This window comes from Trichomycterus rosablanca, chromosome 5 (assembly GCF_030014385.1).
Source record: "Trichomycterus rosablanca isolate fTriRos1 chromosome 5, fTriRos1.hap1, whole genome shotgun sequence".
Classification (NCBI taxonomy): Eukaryota; Metazoa; Chordata; class Actinopteri; order Siluriformes; family Trichomycteridae; genus Trichomycterus; species Trichomycterus rosablanca.
Window position 1 is genome coordinate 7,016,995 of NC_085992.1, and position 17,354 is coordinate 7,034,348.

The window sequence follows — 17,354 nt, forward strand, 5'->3', positions numbered from 1 at the left end:
TATGTTTAGGGTTAAACATCTGCAATTGTTGCAGCTACTGGCTCTGTAAATGAGACATGAACTGAGATAATCTGGCAAAGTTCAACCAGTTAGCACAAGCAGGCTAGCCTGTCATCATTTTAAAATTAGCTTTCGGGTGTTTTAGGAAGTTTATGTGTGTTCGGGACATGGTGTTTCAGCTTAAAATAGCAAGCTTCCTTTAAAAAGGCAGGTCAGGCAAACAGTGTTCTAACGTATCCTTCTCTTTTTGTTCTTTATGTACTTTTAGAACTACCTAAGAGTGGCGCTTCAGGAACCAGACAGCGGCTGCACGGCTAAAACGCTGCAGGTTCGGCCATACGCCACCACAGAGGAGGTGTGCCAGATATGTGCTGAAAAGTTCAAAGTGCCTGACCCAGAAAACCACGCTCTGTTCCTGCTGACCGAGGAGAGCAAACAGCAGCTAGCCCCTGATACACACCCACAGAAAATCAAAGCCGAGCTGCACAGTCGCCCTCAGCTGCAGCCTTTTTACTTCGTCTACCGGCAGATCCAGAACCTCAACCAAACAGCTTCTACAGATGAACTAAATGGCAACTCTGTGTCTTAACTGAGCCTGAAGACTATGAACTCACGGGACCAGCTTCCTCTTTAGTACTTCATCTTGTTATACAACACTCACAGTTAATATTTGTGTCCAAAGGAAACTGACAACAAGGCTGGGCTTTGAGGAAATAAGGAAGGAAGGATGTGTCTGACAGATGGAGCATATTTAGATGTTCTTTGTCTTGGTATTTTTCATCTTTTGGGAAGTGAAATGTGAGTCACTTGTGTAGAAGGCACATTTATGTCCTATACGCTACAATAGAGTTGCTAATCTTAGAATCTGCTGGAAAGGTTCAGTATTAATGTGCATTATTGTGGTGGCATAATAGTGTATTATTTAATTGTTTATTTTATATGTAGAGAAATTCCACTCTGCATGAAACGTCTTTTTAAATGCAGTTGCCTTTTAAGTAGACTAAGGAAGTAATGCGATACTGGATATGATTAAAATGGTCTGTCAAAGGTGGTTATCTTCAGAAAGCAGCCTACTACAATATAAGTTCATGTCCAGTAATATGAGCAACTCAGTTTGCAGGGGTGCAGTATCAGAATCCAAACATCATTTTTTATCTGGTAAAATGTAAGTAATAACATTGTTTTTGTATGCAGTTGCTGGTCAATTGCTTTATTTTTTAATATATAATATTGTCCATACAATATTTGTTTGTGTGTTTGTTTGCTTAATAAGCAGATAAACGAAGAACCAGGCATTGTTGCCAGTAATATTTTATCATATGCAGTTTTGTACAAATGAAATCAGTCAGCGATGGTGGTCAATCTTTAGACTATCAGGTCATTTATGTTTTTGTAATATAATACATTTACAAATCGACGTAGAATTAGGGATCATTTTCATTATAACATGATACTTGTTATTGATTATTGATAGGACAATTTGTGTCCTGTATCCACATGCAAAATATGTGTTGTCTGGTAACATAAAACAGCCATACAATAAACCATCAATAAATAGAATGAATAGAATTTAAAATGTTAAATTTTATCTAAAACCACCTGGCCAGTATTAGCTAATTAGAATGAAATTCCTAGTATGTGTGCATTCCTAGATACAAGTCCTGAATCCATGTTGTAAAAATACTGTACTACTGACAAGCAACAGACTTCTGTGTGTATTTTTCTAAATTGCATCTTGGTTGTTTGTGGTCATTGCTGACAAGTTAGCAAAAGTGTGCAATGGGGTACAGGAAGGTTGACTGAAAAAAGCAGGTTGCAGATGTGAAAAAGCAGTTACACAGCAGTCATGAATTGAGATTTTTGCAACAACAAAAAAAGAGATTATATTAGTTATTAAGTTGTGGTTTCCCACATTACTTTCACCATAAAAGCTTGACATTTGATTATTAATTACCCCCAGGTTACCCATAATCACCTGTGGTGGACACCTATGGTTGAAACTATTGTGACCCTAGAGCAGCCGTCCCCAATCTTTTGCACCACGGACCACTTTCATATATAATTTCACGAACCGGCGGGGGCGGAGGGATTTAATTATACGGCTCACAAATGATGGAAAATGAGCTTTTTTCGCTGCAATGAGACGCTGCTCCCATCTAGGGATGATAAGAGACAATAACACCAGAAATGTTTTGAAAATGGAAGCAGTGAAAATTGCTTTTCTAGTGACCTCTAATTATTTATTCTTTCTGTGCAGCCTGGTAATAAATGACCCACGGACCGGTACTGGTCCGCAGCCCGGTGGTTGGGGACCACTGCCCTAGAGGGAGTATTTGACTAGCCCCGATAGCCAATTACACTGTGGCGGCACCAAAAACATGCATACCGATAGACTTTATTAAAATTAGCAGAATGTGTTTGGTCTAATATGTCAGCTCTATTATGGTTTGGTTTTGTGGAGTCAGAAAAACCATTAAAAATCAGAATATAGTTATAGGTCACATGCCATCTTTAGTCACTTAGGATTTCTCAGATTCATTTAGCAGAAAAAAAACAAGACCTAACATGTAAAGCAATGAATAGGACAAGTATTGCTGTGGTGTGACTGCTTATTTAAGACATAAACAATGAAGAGTGTGAGAAAGATGAGATTGATAAAATGAAAATAATAAAATTGAATTTGTTAGTTGAATATTTTAAGTAGTAGGGGTAAATTACTTTAACCTATTACCACTGTAGTCCAGAGTTTGAATCCCCAGTGGTGCTACTGGCTGGTCAGCGTCAATATACAGACATGATTGGCTTTGACTGGGGGGTTTGACTGAGGCCCCTTCATAGATTGGTTCCCGGTCTGGTGCACCCAGTGATACGGAGAAAGCTAGACCCACCGTGTCCCTGACCAGGATACCAAGGGGTGGTAAAACATAAAAATAAAATCTCAAGTATTTATGTTTATGATTTACTGACATTTAGGATCATTAAGGTTGTCTATAATTCTCTTCATTAAGACAAATACTGAGATTAACCAAGTGCATTTCTTCATGTTATTGTTGTGGGAAAACAGGAAGTGTAAAAAATGGTGATGCAATAACGTAGCTCCTATAGCATTGATAAAAACACTTGTCAAGTCAGTCTGGAAACACATGTGCTGTTAGTGCAAATGTAATTTTAACACGATATTTTGAGTATATAGTTATATTCAGTCTGTGCAGGGATTATCACAGATATTCTGGAAATAACTGTATTAAGGATGTCCTAACAGAAATGTGTTAGTGGATTCTTTTGCAAACTCTCCACAGTAAGCACTCCAGTAAGAATATGTTTTGTATGTGACAGTTATTCTTTAACAACACTCTTTTGCACATAATAAAATAAAAATATATGAATTTAAAACTGTATTTGTTTTTTTATGTCTCTTATCATAGTATCACTAATGTTGCCTCATTATTTGGCAGGTCTGGTCAGATGTAAGAATTGAGGAAGTACAAAAAAAATTCAAATGAATTCTCCATGACATACGGACGTAGACATTTCTGTGTATATTGGTAGCTTCTAGTGATGTTTTTTCTAGTGATGTGGGGAATTTGGTGAGAGCTTTTTTGGGGTTTTTGGGTGGGGGACTGCTTTACTGACTGCTTGTTGATGTGTACAGTCTATACAGCTACTGCTAAATTAACACATTTTTTAGAAGTAAATATACTGTACAATAATGAGTATTTAATGACATTTTATTTTCATTAGCTAGCTATAATCCCAGAAACACATCATTAAATGTGAAAGAAGGTGAAAGCATCATGATATGGGGCTTCATCTCTGCATGCAATATTGACTACATACATTATCTAAGGAAACATGGAGAAAAATGGGCCAAGTGATCAAGGATTAAAGCTTGAAAGATTTTAACATTATGACAATAAATATTACACCTCTCATAAGTAATTTAACATACAGTGGATATAAAAGGTCTACACACCCCAGTCAAAATGCCAGGTTTTATGATATAATATAAATCATTTTAGATTCATTTTCAAATTTAATGTGACCCATAATCTGTACAATTTAATTGAAAAACCAACAGAACTGCAAAAAAGAATGGTGTTTGCATAAGTGTGCCCACCCTCATAGAATTGGGGATGTGGCTGTGTTCAGGATGAAACAATCATATTCCAACTGAAAATGTGTTATGGTCTGATGAGACCAAGGTTGAACTTTTTGGCCATAAATCCAAAAGGTGTGTTTGGCACGAAAAACAACACTGCAGGTCTGTTTAGCTTAAACTGTGGTTTTAGTCAAGGTAGGGGGAAATATCAGTCAGTTGAAATATCAATCAATTTTGGCACAAAATATTCAGGCCTTCGCTAAAAAGCTGAAGATGTTTTTAGCACAACAAAGACCCAAAGCATACCCTCACAACAACAAAAGAATGGCTTCACCAGAAGAAGATCAAAGTTTTGGTATGGCCCAGTCAGAGCCCAGACCTAAATTCAGAGTTCAACTAAGTATTAGTTCAAGGGTATACATATTCATGCAACCATTTCATTTTGTTTTTCAACTGAATTGTACAGATTGTAGGTATAACCTGTAATTCCTATAAATACAACTGTCTGGAAGTTTTAAATATTATGGCGTGAAAGAAAGTCTGCCTGGCTGGATATTTTTGGTTGGTGGACTATTCTCAGTCCAGCAGTGACAGTGACGTGTTTAAAAACTCCATCAGCATTGTTGTGTCATATCCACTCATACCAGCACAACACACACTAACACACCACCACCATGCCAGTGTCACTGCAGTGCTAAGAATGATCCACCACCCAAATAATACCTGCTCTGTAGTCATCACCATTGAAGAACAGCATAAAAGGGGGCTAACAAAGCATGCAGAGAAACAGATGGACTACAGTCAGTAATTGTAGAACTACAAAGTTCTTCTGTATGGTAAGTGGAGCTGATAAAACGGACAGTGGGTGTAAAAACAAGGAGGTGGTTTTAATGTTATGGCTGATCAGTGTATACATAAGCATGTTTACTCCTCATCTTTATCAGATGACTAAAATTATTACACAAGAGATTTCCTGCTTCATACATTTACTCAAAGAGAGATTTAACTCCATCTAGTGGTGAACACGCCAACTGTAGAAATGCATGCAAACTCGGACTGGGGTGACAATTCATCTTTCAAAAACAATAACCGAAGCATACAGCCAAAATAAATGATTTAGGAAAAAGTGGACTCATCGCAACCCTGACCACGATAAAGCATTGGTAAAACATACAAATGAATGGATGAAAAGTCTTAACAACAGAATTTCGTTGTCTGAATTTAGCAATAATAAGTGTAGAAAAATGGCCAATAAGTCTGTGTAGATATGGATACTGCAAGGCATACCTAGTAGTTTTTATTTTCCATACAACTGACCTTGTCTGGGGTTTTGATGGCACTGCAGTTTAATACAGTAGACCACCACTAACCTAGTTTGAGCTTCTTCAGTGCCACGGGCACTCAGCAGGCACTCCTGTGTTTGAAGGAGTGCCACTGCAATTTTCACTGTTTGGTCAAGGTTTCATCATGAGCAGTGGATGAATATATTTAGGACATATTAGTGATGGGAATTTCGGCTCCTTTTAGAGAGCCGGTTCTTTTGGCTCGGCTCACTAAAAAGAGCCGGCTCTTTCGGCTCCCAAGTGGCTACTTAGATTTTTTTGTTGCTTAAATTAATTTATTACCAAATTACATGTAAAATGAATTATTAATGTAAAAAAAACATTGTATCAAATGTTTATTATTTAAATTGCTTTATTTATATACTCAACATGGAACAGAGTGCTCCAACAATAAATTATAAAATACAAAAACAAAGACCCATCTCAATTAGACAAAAAGATCTGATTGTGTATATTATTTGTACGTTTGCATCTAAAGTGGGACAGCATGGTGGCTAAGTGGTTGGCACTGTCGCCTCACGGCAAGAAGGTCCTGTGTTCGATCCCCAGGTGAAGAGCCCGGGTCCTTTCTGTGTGGAGTTTGCATGTCTTTCCCGTGTCCGTGTGGGTTTCCTCCGGGTGCTCCGGTTTCCTCCCACAGTCCAAAGACATGCAAGTGAGGTGAATGTTCCTGTCATGAATGTAACCAAAGTGTAAAATGTGACGTTAAAATCCTAATAAACAAAACAAAATAAACAAGCATCTAGAGTGAAGCAACACAACATCAACGAAGCATCACTCAAACTCAACAAAATATAAATGAAAATGTGCAAAACAAAAAGAAAATCCAGGTGAAAGCATCCAGGTGACAGTATTTGTAAGTATTTAGTGAAGATTGGCATTCAGAAAACCAAGGAGCTCATCTTTGATGGGTTGATCCTGTTTCTCCTTTCTGTTATGATGTGCCCTGTTAAAATAGATTCTCTCTGAGTGGACAGATACACAGTCTATGTGCCATCACATGTAGTGGGTCTGAACTTCTCTGTAAAAGGGGCTTCTCGTGTCCAAACTTTACTATGTCTCCTCTCACTAATTTTCCTCACCTTTCCAGTGTGTAATGTCTGGCTGTGTAAAGCGCTGAGTTCTCTCTCTCTCTCTCTCTCACTCTCTTTCTCTTTCCCTCCTGTTCGTGTGCACGCTGTCTGTGTGTGTGTGTGTGTATGTGTGTGTGTGTGTGTGTGTGTGTGTGTGTGTGTAAAACCCCTCCCCTCCTGCTCAATGTAATTACACAAACGCCACCACGTATCTTGACCAATCACGTGCGGTTTTGACAGAAAAAAACCCCCGGAAAAAAACGAATCGGCTCCCAGTCAGGAGCCGGATCCCGTCGTTCACTTTAAAGAGCCGGCTCTTAGAGCCGGATCGTTCGCGACCGACCCATCACTAGGACATATAGCAAAATGCTTATTAAAAAGCAAGTTACAATTGTGACTGAATACAGTACAATGCTAGCAATTAGGTTAAGGACCTTGCTCACAGGCCTAACAATGGTAACCTCTCAATAGTGCGATTGAACTAGCAAGCACATTTCTGTGCTGTAACTAACTGAAGTAGTTGCAATTAACAGATGAAGATAACTTTTTTACAGTGATTGGCACTTGAGTAGCTTTAACTATAGTTACTGTTATTTAAGAAAATAAAGTATAAAATGAAATAAAGCTGTACACAAACCAGCATTATGTGTTGGGTCTGTTCAACTGACCTAGTCTGGAGTTTTGTTGGCACAGCAGTTTAATACAGTAGACCACCACTAACCTAGATTCTAAGCTGTACACAAACCAGCATTATGTGTTGGGTCTGTTCAGCTAAAACTGTGGTTTCAGTCAAGGTGGAAGGAATTATAAAAAGTTCAAATATTATGGCACAGCACAAAATCCACCTGGCTATGTGAAAAAAGTCCAAAAAAAGTCCAGAAGTCCAAAAATCCATGCAGAGGATCTCATTGGAAAAACAACTGGTCCCACTTCTGTGCTGTAATTGACTGTAGTAGTTGCAATTAACAGATGCAGATAACATTTTACAGTGATTGGTACTTGAGTATCTTATACTTGAGAATAACTATAGTTATTGTTATTTAAGGAAATGAAGTATAAAATAAAATAAAGCTGTACACAAACTAGTGTTTCTGGGATCTGGCACTATCTGAACATGACTGCAGCAGATCCCTGTGCACAGTGAATACTTGGGTTTCAACAATGGGTTGCCATGTCCCTGAGTTTCAGAAGTTATTTACTAAAGCTTTAATAATACTAAGGGCAGTTGTATCCTAGTGGTTAAGGTGCTGGACTAGTAATCAGAAGGCCGCTGGTTCAAGCCCCACCACTGCCAGGTTGCCACTGTTGGGTCCTTGAGCAAGGCCCTTAACCCTCAATTGCTTGGACTGTATACTGTCACAGTATTGCTTTGGATAAATGCGTCTGCTAAATGCTGTAAATGTAAATGTAAATTCTAGGCGCATTTAGGGAATTGGGAAAAGATGTAGAAAAGCGGCATGTTTGTGAGGTTTTTGCTGTTATGATGCATTACATTTTGCTGTTTTCATTATATCCGACCGAGAGGTTGAAGTGCGTATTGTGGGTGTTGGTACTGGGTTTTTCTTCCCAATCTGGCAACCTTGACCGTATTTACAATCAGCCGGTATCCGGGAGGTAAACACTGCATGCAGACTTTCGGTAAAGAATGGATCACACAATGTCTGATTCAGAAACGGACGATTATGAGCAGCCTTTAATTCACCGTAAAGAGGACGAGTACAGAAAAAGAGGTAAATATTAGTTCTATGTGAATGCTTGGAAAACTGATTTAGCATGATGTTAGCTGACTGCACATAACACAATAGTTCATTGAGCGTTATGGCTCTAGAACACTTAAATCGCTTTATGTGTATGTATTTATGATGTATTATTTTGTGCTGAAAGTCATACATAAATAACATTATTTGCATAATAAGTTTTATTAATCTATAGAAACACGCTTGCTAATGTTAGCTGAATCGTAAGTTGTTATTGCACTATTGACTGGGGCTTAAGGGTACTATACTACCGTACTAAATAGTATGTATCAAGTACAGCGCCCTTGTTTGCGGTGCACTGTTCTGGCGTACTAACTAGTACAGAAGTATGTATGCTGTATAAGCTGCAGCCTTTGTGCTTAAACTAGCTAGCTGTCTAGCTAACTAGATAGCTCAGTATTACACGTTTCTGTTGTGCAGTAGGTCACATTCAGTGTATGAAAATAAAATGTAATAAAATGTAATGTAATGTAAAATGATTCACTTGTAATTTAAACCTAGTATTTCTGACCAGACTGGATACATGATATTCTGTAATGATAGCTAGTTTAGGGTGATCTGTAATGATGGCATTAAATGTAATATCACATTAACGTGATATTACAGTAATGTTAATAAAATGTGTTTATTATAATACATTTGCTTAGTGTGTAACTGCAAACAAACAGTCAGTCAGTGTGCTGATTGTCACGGGACAGGAAGTTGTGGTGTTGGACTTGCTGTCACGTGTTTAGGTGGCATCCATGGTGTGTGTACACTTTTAGGTAGCTCAACACTTTTACCTTTTTCTTTTAAACAAGTGTAGATAAAAAAAAATCTGATTTTGCTACCTAACACATTAACTGTCCACTAGGACAATTGTGCACTAACACAATGAATGAGTTTTTTATTAACCTAGAGACAGCAGTAAGCAAAATGAAATCTCATGGTCTAAATACATTCATTATTATTTATATTTATTATATTATTATATTATTCATTATTATATGTTCTCCCCGTGTCTGTTTCCTCCGGATGCTCCGGTTTCCCCCCACAGTCCAAAGACATGCAGTCAAGTTAATTGAAGTTACGAAGTTGTCCATGACCGTGTTTGACGTTAATCTTGTGAACTGATGAATCTTGTGTAACGAGTAACTACCGTTTCTGTCATGAATGTAACCAAAGTGTGTAAAAACATGACATTAAAATCCTAATAAATAAATATAGTAATGCAGTATCAAATTATATAGAAATACGAGCAGTGTGTTAAGAACCACTTTTCTAGGTATAAGGTGTTACAACAGTCCACATGACAGGCTTGACAATCTGTTTCATATTGTAAACAAGTCTGCAGCAGGGATGGGTGGGCCTTTTAAACTGAAATGACAGCTAGTTAATTTAACTAGTTAAAATAAATTATATAAACTGACGAAAATAATTATTAAAATGTTGGCCAATTTGCCATTGTGGTTGGTAGGAAAAATCTGTTGGGCGTGTGTTAGTTACAGCCCTCTCTGGTCAGAAGTGGAGGTCCGCAGCAGTAGAGGAAATACAAATTAGGTAATTGAATACGACTACATTGGGAAAAAATAGGAGGAAAAATGCATAAAATGTTTGGACATAAGCTTAAATTATACAATGTTTATCCACGGTGGCTAAGTGGGTAGCACTGTCGCCTCACAGCAAGAAGGTCCTGGGTTTGATCCCCAGGTGGGGCGGTCCGGGTCCCTTCTGTGTGGAGTTTGCATGTTCTCCCTGTGTCTGCGTGGGTTTACTCCGGGTGCTTCGGTTTCCTCCCACAGTCCAAAGACGTGCAAGTGGGGTGAATTGGAGATACAAAATTGTCCCTGACTGTGTTCGATATAACCTTGTGAACTGATTAACCTTGTGTAATGAGTAACTACAGTTTCCTGTCATGGACGTAACCAAAGTGTAAAACATGACGTTAAAATCCTAATAAACAAACAATACAATGTTTATCTGTGAAATTGTCTACAATGTAGATATGTAACAATAAAGTAAATACATTGAATAGCCTGGCTGCTTTTGCTATAGCTGTAATGCAAGTGCTCATTTAAAGTTAACAGCTGCATACAAATGTTCACTTTAGCTCATTTCTTATTTAGTCATCTGCCTTTGTTTCATAAGCTTAAGCTTTTAGCTTTTGTAAAGACTACTAACATGATTCATTTCCATTGCAACATTGAGGCTGCACTGCAAACATTTACCTAGAATAACCTGGCTATAGGTGTGGCTCTTTGCTACAGTCATGCTGTTAGACTATATAGACTACAGGTACTGACTTTATTCTTTATAAAATTTTGATCTCCTTGTTTAAATTATTTCTTTGCATATTTATGTCAGTGTGTGTTTGTGATGGAGGATACATCTGTTTTATTCCACAGCCCCAGCGCTCTGCTCTTCACGCTATGGCCTGGCGCTGCTTTCCTGTTATGGCTTCTTTGTGGCTTATGCACTACGGGTCAATCTCAGTGTAGCGATGGTGGACATGCTAAACAGCAGTAGCAGCAGCAATAGCAATACCAGTGATTCTGTGTGCCCAAGGCACGCCAGTCCTGCACGCCCCAAACACAACCACACAGTAAGGAGATTTAAACACAACAAACTGTATTTCATTTTACTTTCATGTGTTACCGCCACTTTATCCCAGTCAGTGTTGTGCTGTCCTACAGTGAACTGATACCACCACTAATTGGATCACCTCTGAGCAGATATGTTTGGTTGGTGGGACATTTTCTGCACAGGTTTACATTTACATGGTGATTTAAATAGGGATGCAGCAGTTTTCTGCCTACCACAAAACAGAACTGCTAGTGGTAAAGGGCTGAAAAAGTATTAACACAGTGGTAACAATTGGATTTACATTTACATGTGGGTTTTAATTTTATTTTACAGTACAGTTTATATTACAGTACATTATTAAGCCATTTTTAAAAGAGAACTGTGTATCAGTTGCAGGTCAAAAGTTCTCCACAGCACAATCAGCAAAAACATAAAGCAATAATAAATGAATGAACGGAAAGCTAGATAAGGGGGCTAAAAATCAAGGAAAAACTAAGTTGCTAAAATATATCATAGACATTTTATGCTGTTTCACATCTGTTGAATCATTTTGAAAACTGTATTTAACATGAGATGTTTTTACCTCCCACACAGGCCAGCGTGTATAACTGGGACTCAGAGACTCAGGGCTGGATCCTGGGTTCTTTCTTTTATGGTTACATCTTCACTCAGATACCAGGTGGCTATCTGGCACGCAAGTATGGTGCCAAGTGGCTGCTGGGCTTTGGTATCCTGGGAACTGTGATCTTCACTCTGCTTACGCCTGTGGCTGCAGACCTGGGCTCTGGTTATCTAATTGCCGTCAGGGTGTTGGAGGGCATTGGGGAGGTATTTTCTTTTCTTTTTTCCAAATAAAAACAGACACCAAAGATATTCAGGGTTTAATGAACTTCATTGTTTTTTATTTGAATACACTAATTCTAATTTAGAAATTTGTGGTATGTACCAAAAAGTTGCGACATTGGCATGTTTTCCCCCAGTGTACGTCCTGTGATATTGTGAGAACAATAGATTTTTTGCCAATTCTTGTTTCATATAACCACTCAACAGTCTGGGGTCTCCATTGTCATACATTGTGTTTTATAATGTGCCACGTTTTTAACAGGAGACAGGTCTGGACCCCCGACAGATCCGTACACCGCCTGCACTATCTTACTACGAAGCCATGGTGTCTTGAAAAAACAAGCAGGGATGTACCTGAAAAAGACATTGCTAGATTGCAGTGTATGTTGCTCCAAATGTATATGTACCCATCATCTGTGGGCGGCACGGTGGCTCAGCGGGTAGCACTGTCACCTCACAGCAAGAAGGTCCTGGGTTCAATCCCCAGGTGGGGCGGTCCGGGTCTTTCTGTGTGAAGTTTGCATGTTCTCCCCGTGTCTGCGTGGGTTTCCTCCGAGAGCTCCGGTTGCCTCCCACAGTCCAAAAACATGCAAGTGAGGTGAATTGGAGATACAAAATTGTCCATAACTATGTTTGAAATTAAACTTGTGAACTGATTAATCTTGTGTAACGAATAACTACTGTCTCTGTCATGAATGTAATCAAAGTGTAAAAAACATGACGTTAAAATCCTAATAAACAAACAAACCCATCATCTGTAATGATGCCTTCACAGATGTGCAGGTTAACCATGCCGTTGGCATTTTGGATTGGGTATGTATGTTCAGCCTGTGCTTTGTTGTGTATATACAAATATTGATTGTAATGTATTTTGTATGTTCTAACAGGGAGTGACATTTCCTGCTATGCATGCTATGTGGGCATCTTGGGCTCCACCCCTTGAGAGGAGTCGACTGCTCACCATCTGTTATGCAGGTAGAACATGACCTGTTTGGATTTGCAGCCAGTATGTTTTCCTGATTGAAAATATTCACACTCATTCACTCAAATGTTTTTTCAGGTGCTCAGTTAGGCACTGTGATAGCCTTGCCTTTGTCTGGCCAGATATGCTTTTACTTGGACTGGACATATGTCTTCTACATTTTTGGTAAGGTCATATGTATGCTGTAACTGTACAGTTTATATGTATTTTACTTTAATTCTATATCAATATTTATTGGTTCCATAATTTTGCAGGAGCTGCAGGGCTGCTCTGGTTTATGATGTGGACTTGCCTAGTCAGTAACAGCCCCGAAACACACAAAAGAATATCAGAGGCTGAAAGGATCTACATAACAACCTCATTAAAAAACGAGGTAATCTGCAATTCCTCTGTTTTGAGGAAGATTTTTAACAGTGTTCTTGAAATGCTTGACACATTTCACATACTACAGCAATTCCTGTGTGTGCACATTGTACCTTAACTTTTGTGTTGTAGCTTTCTCCCACTACAGGTAGCATACCATGGATGTCTATTTTTACTTCTGTGCCATTGTGGGCGATCGTAGTTGCACATTTCTCCTACAACTGGACATTTTACACATTGCTGACTCTCCTACCCACATACATGAATGACATACTGGGCTTCAGTATTAAGGAGGTTAGTGCTTGACACCTATTTTCCTTAATGAGTACCATAAAAAAAGATATAAAGTGTCTTGTAATTAAAACAGTGCAAATGATCTGTTGTTTGAATATGAGGCAGTTTTGAAAAATACAGTATAAAGTTCTATATTATGATATAACCAACATATACAATTAAATAAACAATAATAGATTGCTGTTACTTGTAACTACAGTATACTGATAATGACTTATGATCTCTATTTATAGCCAGTCTGTATTCATTGTGCATTAGGGATCCATTACACATAACCCAGTTTATTACATTTCCAGGCAACCAAATCTGGACCCTGAGGAATAGCTTTTAAATGTACAATTTGTCCACCCCACTTGCACACATAAATAATTCAGTCTTTTGGTAATAAAAGTATTGGTTTGGTGTTTGTTACATTAGAACGGGATGCTTTCTGCTCTGCCCTACCTTGGTTGCTGGTTGCTGGCTATGGGAGGAGGCCAGCTGGCTGACTACCTAAGGGAAACTTGCCTGTTCCGCACCGTGTCTGTGCGCAAAGCCTTCAGTATAGTGGGTAAGGAAGTTGTTGCCTCTACAGAAAGCCTGTGGTATGTAAGAAAGCCATACTGAGTTGCACCACGGGCAAGATGAACAAAGATGACATGGTGCAATGCAAATCTGTGCAATCTGCTTCAGTCGCCTTCACATTGCATCTGACATTATTGTTATTATTTTTACACAAAAATGAGAACAGTTGGATTTAATAAGTTAAATGTCAGAATCCAGTAACAGAGAATGATTGATGAACAAGAGGATTTTTAAAAAGACACCACATCAAATGGCAGCTCATTAATGCTCTCCTTTTTAACTGATTTAACGGTCGTACTTCCAGCAACACAGCTGTTTTGGTTTACACCTGATTTAGAAATGTACCGCCCACACCTTACATAATGGAACAGAATATAAAATGAGCAGAGCTCCACTATTGTTTGTTTGATGAAGAGAATAATGTAATTTTGTTACTTGTCCTGTAAAGTGAAGCACATATTACATAATATAAAGTCATATCTGCATAACAGCAGTCATACATTTTTAGTGCAGCATGTGACCAAACTGCACATATACAGGGTGTCCCAAAATTCACGCAAGAAGTAATTTTGATAGAGAACACAGGTTTTTAATTAAAAATGTTAAATTTTTAATTGATTTATAAAGTATACAGTATAGGGTTATGTATGGAATAGCATATCGGGTAAATGGCCTCCACGGCTTTGCTGGCACATACGCACTCTTTTGTCGAAATTTTCCATGACCGTTTTGCATAAATGTGGCTGAATTTCATTGATACAGCGCTCAATTTCCTCCTTCAAGGCGTGGGTGGTCGTGGGCTTGATGGCATAAACCTTAGACTTAAAAAAAACCCAAAGAAAAAAGTGCAACAGCGTTAAATCGCATGATCTGGACGGCCAATTCTGATCACCAAAACGGGAAATTACACGACAAGGAAATGACTCATGCAGTAATTGAATTGTTTCTCGGGCTGTATGGCATGTGGCACCGTCTTGTTGAAACCACATGTCGTCCACATCCATATCTTGCAATTTAGGCACAAAAAGCTGGATTATCATGTCGCGATAGCGAGCACCATTAACTGTTATTGCCTGACCAACCGCATTTTCTAATGAAGAATGGTCCAAATTCAAATCTTGCGTGAATTTTGGGACACCCTATAAAACAAGTACATCTAGCCCTCACTACTGGTAGTTAAAGTAGATAGAATTTATAAACTGCTGAGTCATGGAATTGTGCTTAAAATCATAATTTTAAAGGGAATTATAATAATTATAACTGATTCATCGTAGTAACTGTGCGTATGTTTAGGTATGGTGGGACCAGCAGTGTTTCTAGTGGCAGCAGGATACACTAACTGCAACTACATTCTGGCTGTGGTTTTTCTGACCATCTCCTCATCTCTGGGTGGCTTTTCAGCATCTGGCTTTAACATCAACCATCTTGACATTGCACCTTCGTAAGTCTCTTTTTGCAGGTTCTTCCTTTTAAAAGAATATTCTGAACCCATTTTCAGTAGAGTGGTGCAGCTGGTAAAGTCTGTGCTGTCCAGCAATGTAACTCATGGGTTCCTGAGGTAAATCCTCTCCTCGAGTCACTGTCTGTAAAAAGCCATGTGCAGATATCTTAAAAGCACTTTGGCTTTCTTTTATTGTCCAAAACATGCTTGAGGTTTATTGGTTTATTTTTCTCTGAGTAAGTGGAGCTGATAAAATGGACAGTGAATGTAGAAACAAGGAGGTGGTTTTACTGTTATGGCTGATCAGTGTATCTACTTGTAGCAATATTCATTTTCTATTATTAAAAACATTGATTACAGTGTATTTTTTCTAACATTGTGTTCTTAGGTATGCTGGAATATTACTTGGAATCACAAACTCATTTGCAACCATACCAGGCATGGTGGGTCCTGTGATAGCAAGATCGCTGACCAAATCTGTAAGTTTACATATTTTGCTGTATATTTCATTTATATTTCAACAGGTCTGCTTTTGAAAGACATTCTCGGGCAATATGAAGTGTAAGAACTCTGATGTCAATATAAAATTACACTTGTCATGCAGCAGTTTAATGTCTTTACACTGTGTTAAGTACTAATCTGTGGTTTTGGTTTCAGAACACAATTGCTGAGTGGAGGACAGTCTTCTTCATCTCAGCTGCAATTAATCTGTTTGGTGCTCTCGTCTACACTCTGTTCGGAAAAGGTACAGTCCAGCCCTGGGCCGTCCAAAGAGCGCACAACCAATAAGAAAGTATTTTCTAAGTGCCTAAAGGGACCTAGTGTTTGAAATCTTGTGCACCTGAAGATGAAGATTTAGATTATTCTAAATGAAGAATAATGCACATCTGCTTTTTCAGAAATCAGATTTCTATGTTATAAAATTGTTTTTTTTGTACTCTTTCTAGTAATTGCAATTATGTTGTATTTAAACATTTTGCATAACTAATTTTAATATTTGAAAAACTTCCTGTGCATATATCCACTTCAGATTCACACATCTTTTGTAAATCCTTGTACCTATGAATCTTAACATAGACATAGGCTTTTATAAGCATAAACAAATATACTTAAACAATAAAATTATTAGGGTAAAAGCTCCCTGATGCCACAAAAAAAAGAAAAATTTGGCTTTAAATGCAAATAATGACTTAAAGTCCTAATTGTTTTGTTATCTATAAAAGACTATAAAGCTATGATGAAAGTCTTGCCCTAATGAAACTCCAGTGGCCTGCACAGAGCCTTGACCTCAGCCCCACTGAACAGCTTTGGAATAAACACAAACATCAATTTAGGCTTTATTGACCAACATCAGTACTCAGCCAGACAGATTACTAAATGGGAACAAGTTCCCATAGACATACTTTACAGTTTTGTGAGAAAGTCTTCTCAGAAGAGTGGCTGTTGTTATAGCTAAGAAGATAACATAAAGGTCACTCTATTTTAATACCATTTGTTTTTAAATGGAATGTCCAACAAGCTCATGGTCAAGTGTCCAAATACTTTTGGTCATATAGTGTATAAGTTTTTAATGTGAGAGTATTTGCTAGGCCATGCTTGGTGTTGTTGTCCTGTGTAAAATTTTTATATATGAATCTCTGTAGCTTGTGTGGGTCGAAGAAACTGAGATGATTGTGTTGCAGTCTATTTATTGCCTATCGTTCACTATACAACTGTGGTTCCTGCTGCTTTCAGATCAACCTATGACAGTTTTTGGGCAACTGCTCACTTTTTTGTTAGCCTGTAAGCAAGATGAGCGCATCTTGCATGACCCACCTGTCCAGACATAATTACTTGTGGTTTACTAGTATTATTTACTTATTATTTTTAAGGTAGCTTTAGTAAGTAATTAATATAACATGTAAATATGTTTTCCCTATTAATTATGTTTTTAACATATAAAAAGGTGAGTAAATGTGAAGTGGAAATATACATGGGATGTTTATTAAATAACAACAAAAGTGGTTATTAAGTCTTAATGACCCAGAATGCTA

General features: G+C 38.1%; 2 protein-coding genes across 2 annotated transcripts in view; both read left to right on the forward strand.

The window, feature by feature from the left end:
* rin2a (Ras and Rab interactor 2a) overlaps nucleotides 1-3,393 on the forward strand; it is a 48,318-nt gene extending 44,925 nt beyond the window's left edge. The window contains exon 12 of the mRNA XM_062995584.1: nucleotides 269-3,393. Coding sequence (XP_062851654.1) covers nucleotides 269-589 — 321 coding nt within the window. The 3' untranslated portion in view covers nucleotides 590-3,393. The remainder of the gene's footprint in view (nucleotides 1-268) is intronic.
* A 4,767-nt stretch (nucleotides 3,394-8,160) lies between these two features.
* Nucleotides 8,161-16,110, forward strand: slc17a5 (solute carrier family 17 member 5). The gene is made up of 11 exons (XM_062994795.1): nucleotides 8,161-8,245; nucleotides 10,657-10,853; nucleotides 11,429-11,662; nucleotides 12,565-12,652; nucleotides 12,738-12,824; nucleotides 12,914-13,032; nucleotides 13,155-13,316; nucleotides 13,734-13,866; nucleotides 15,174-15,321; nucleotides 15,710-15,800; nucleotides 15,979-16,110. Exons 1-11 carry the CDS (start codon nucleotides 8,161-8,163, stop codon nucleotides 16,108-16,110), a joined length of 1,476 nt encoding a protein of 491 aa, XP_062850865.1.
* The last annotated feature ends 1,244 nt before the right edge of the window (nucleotides 16,111-17,354 follow it).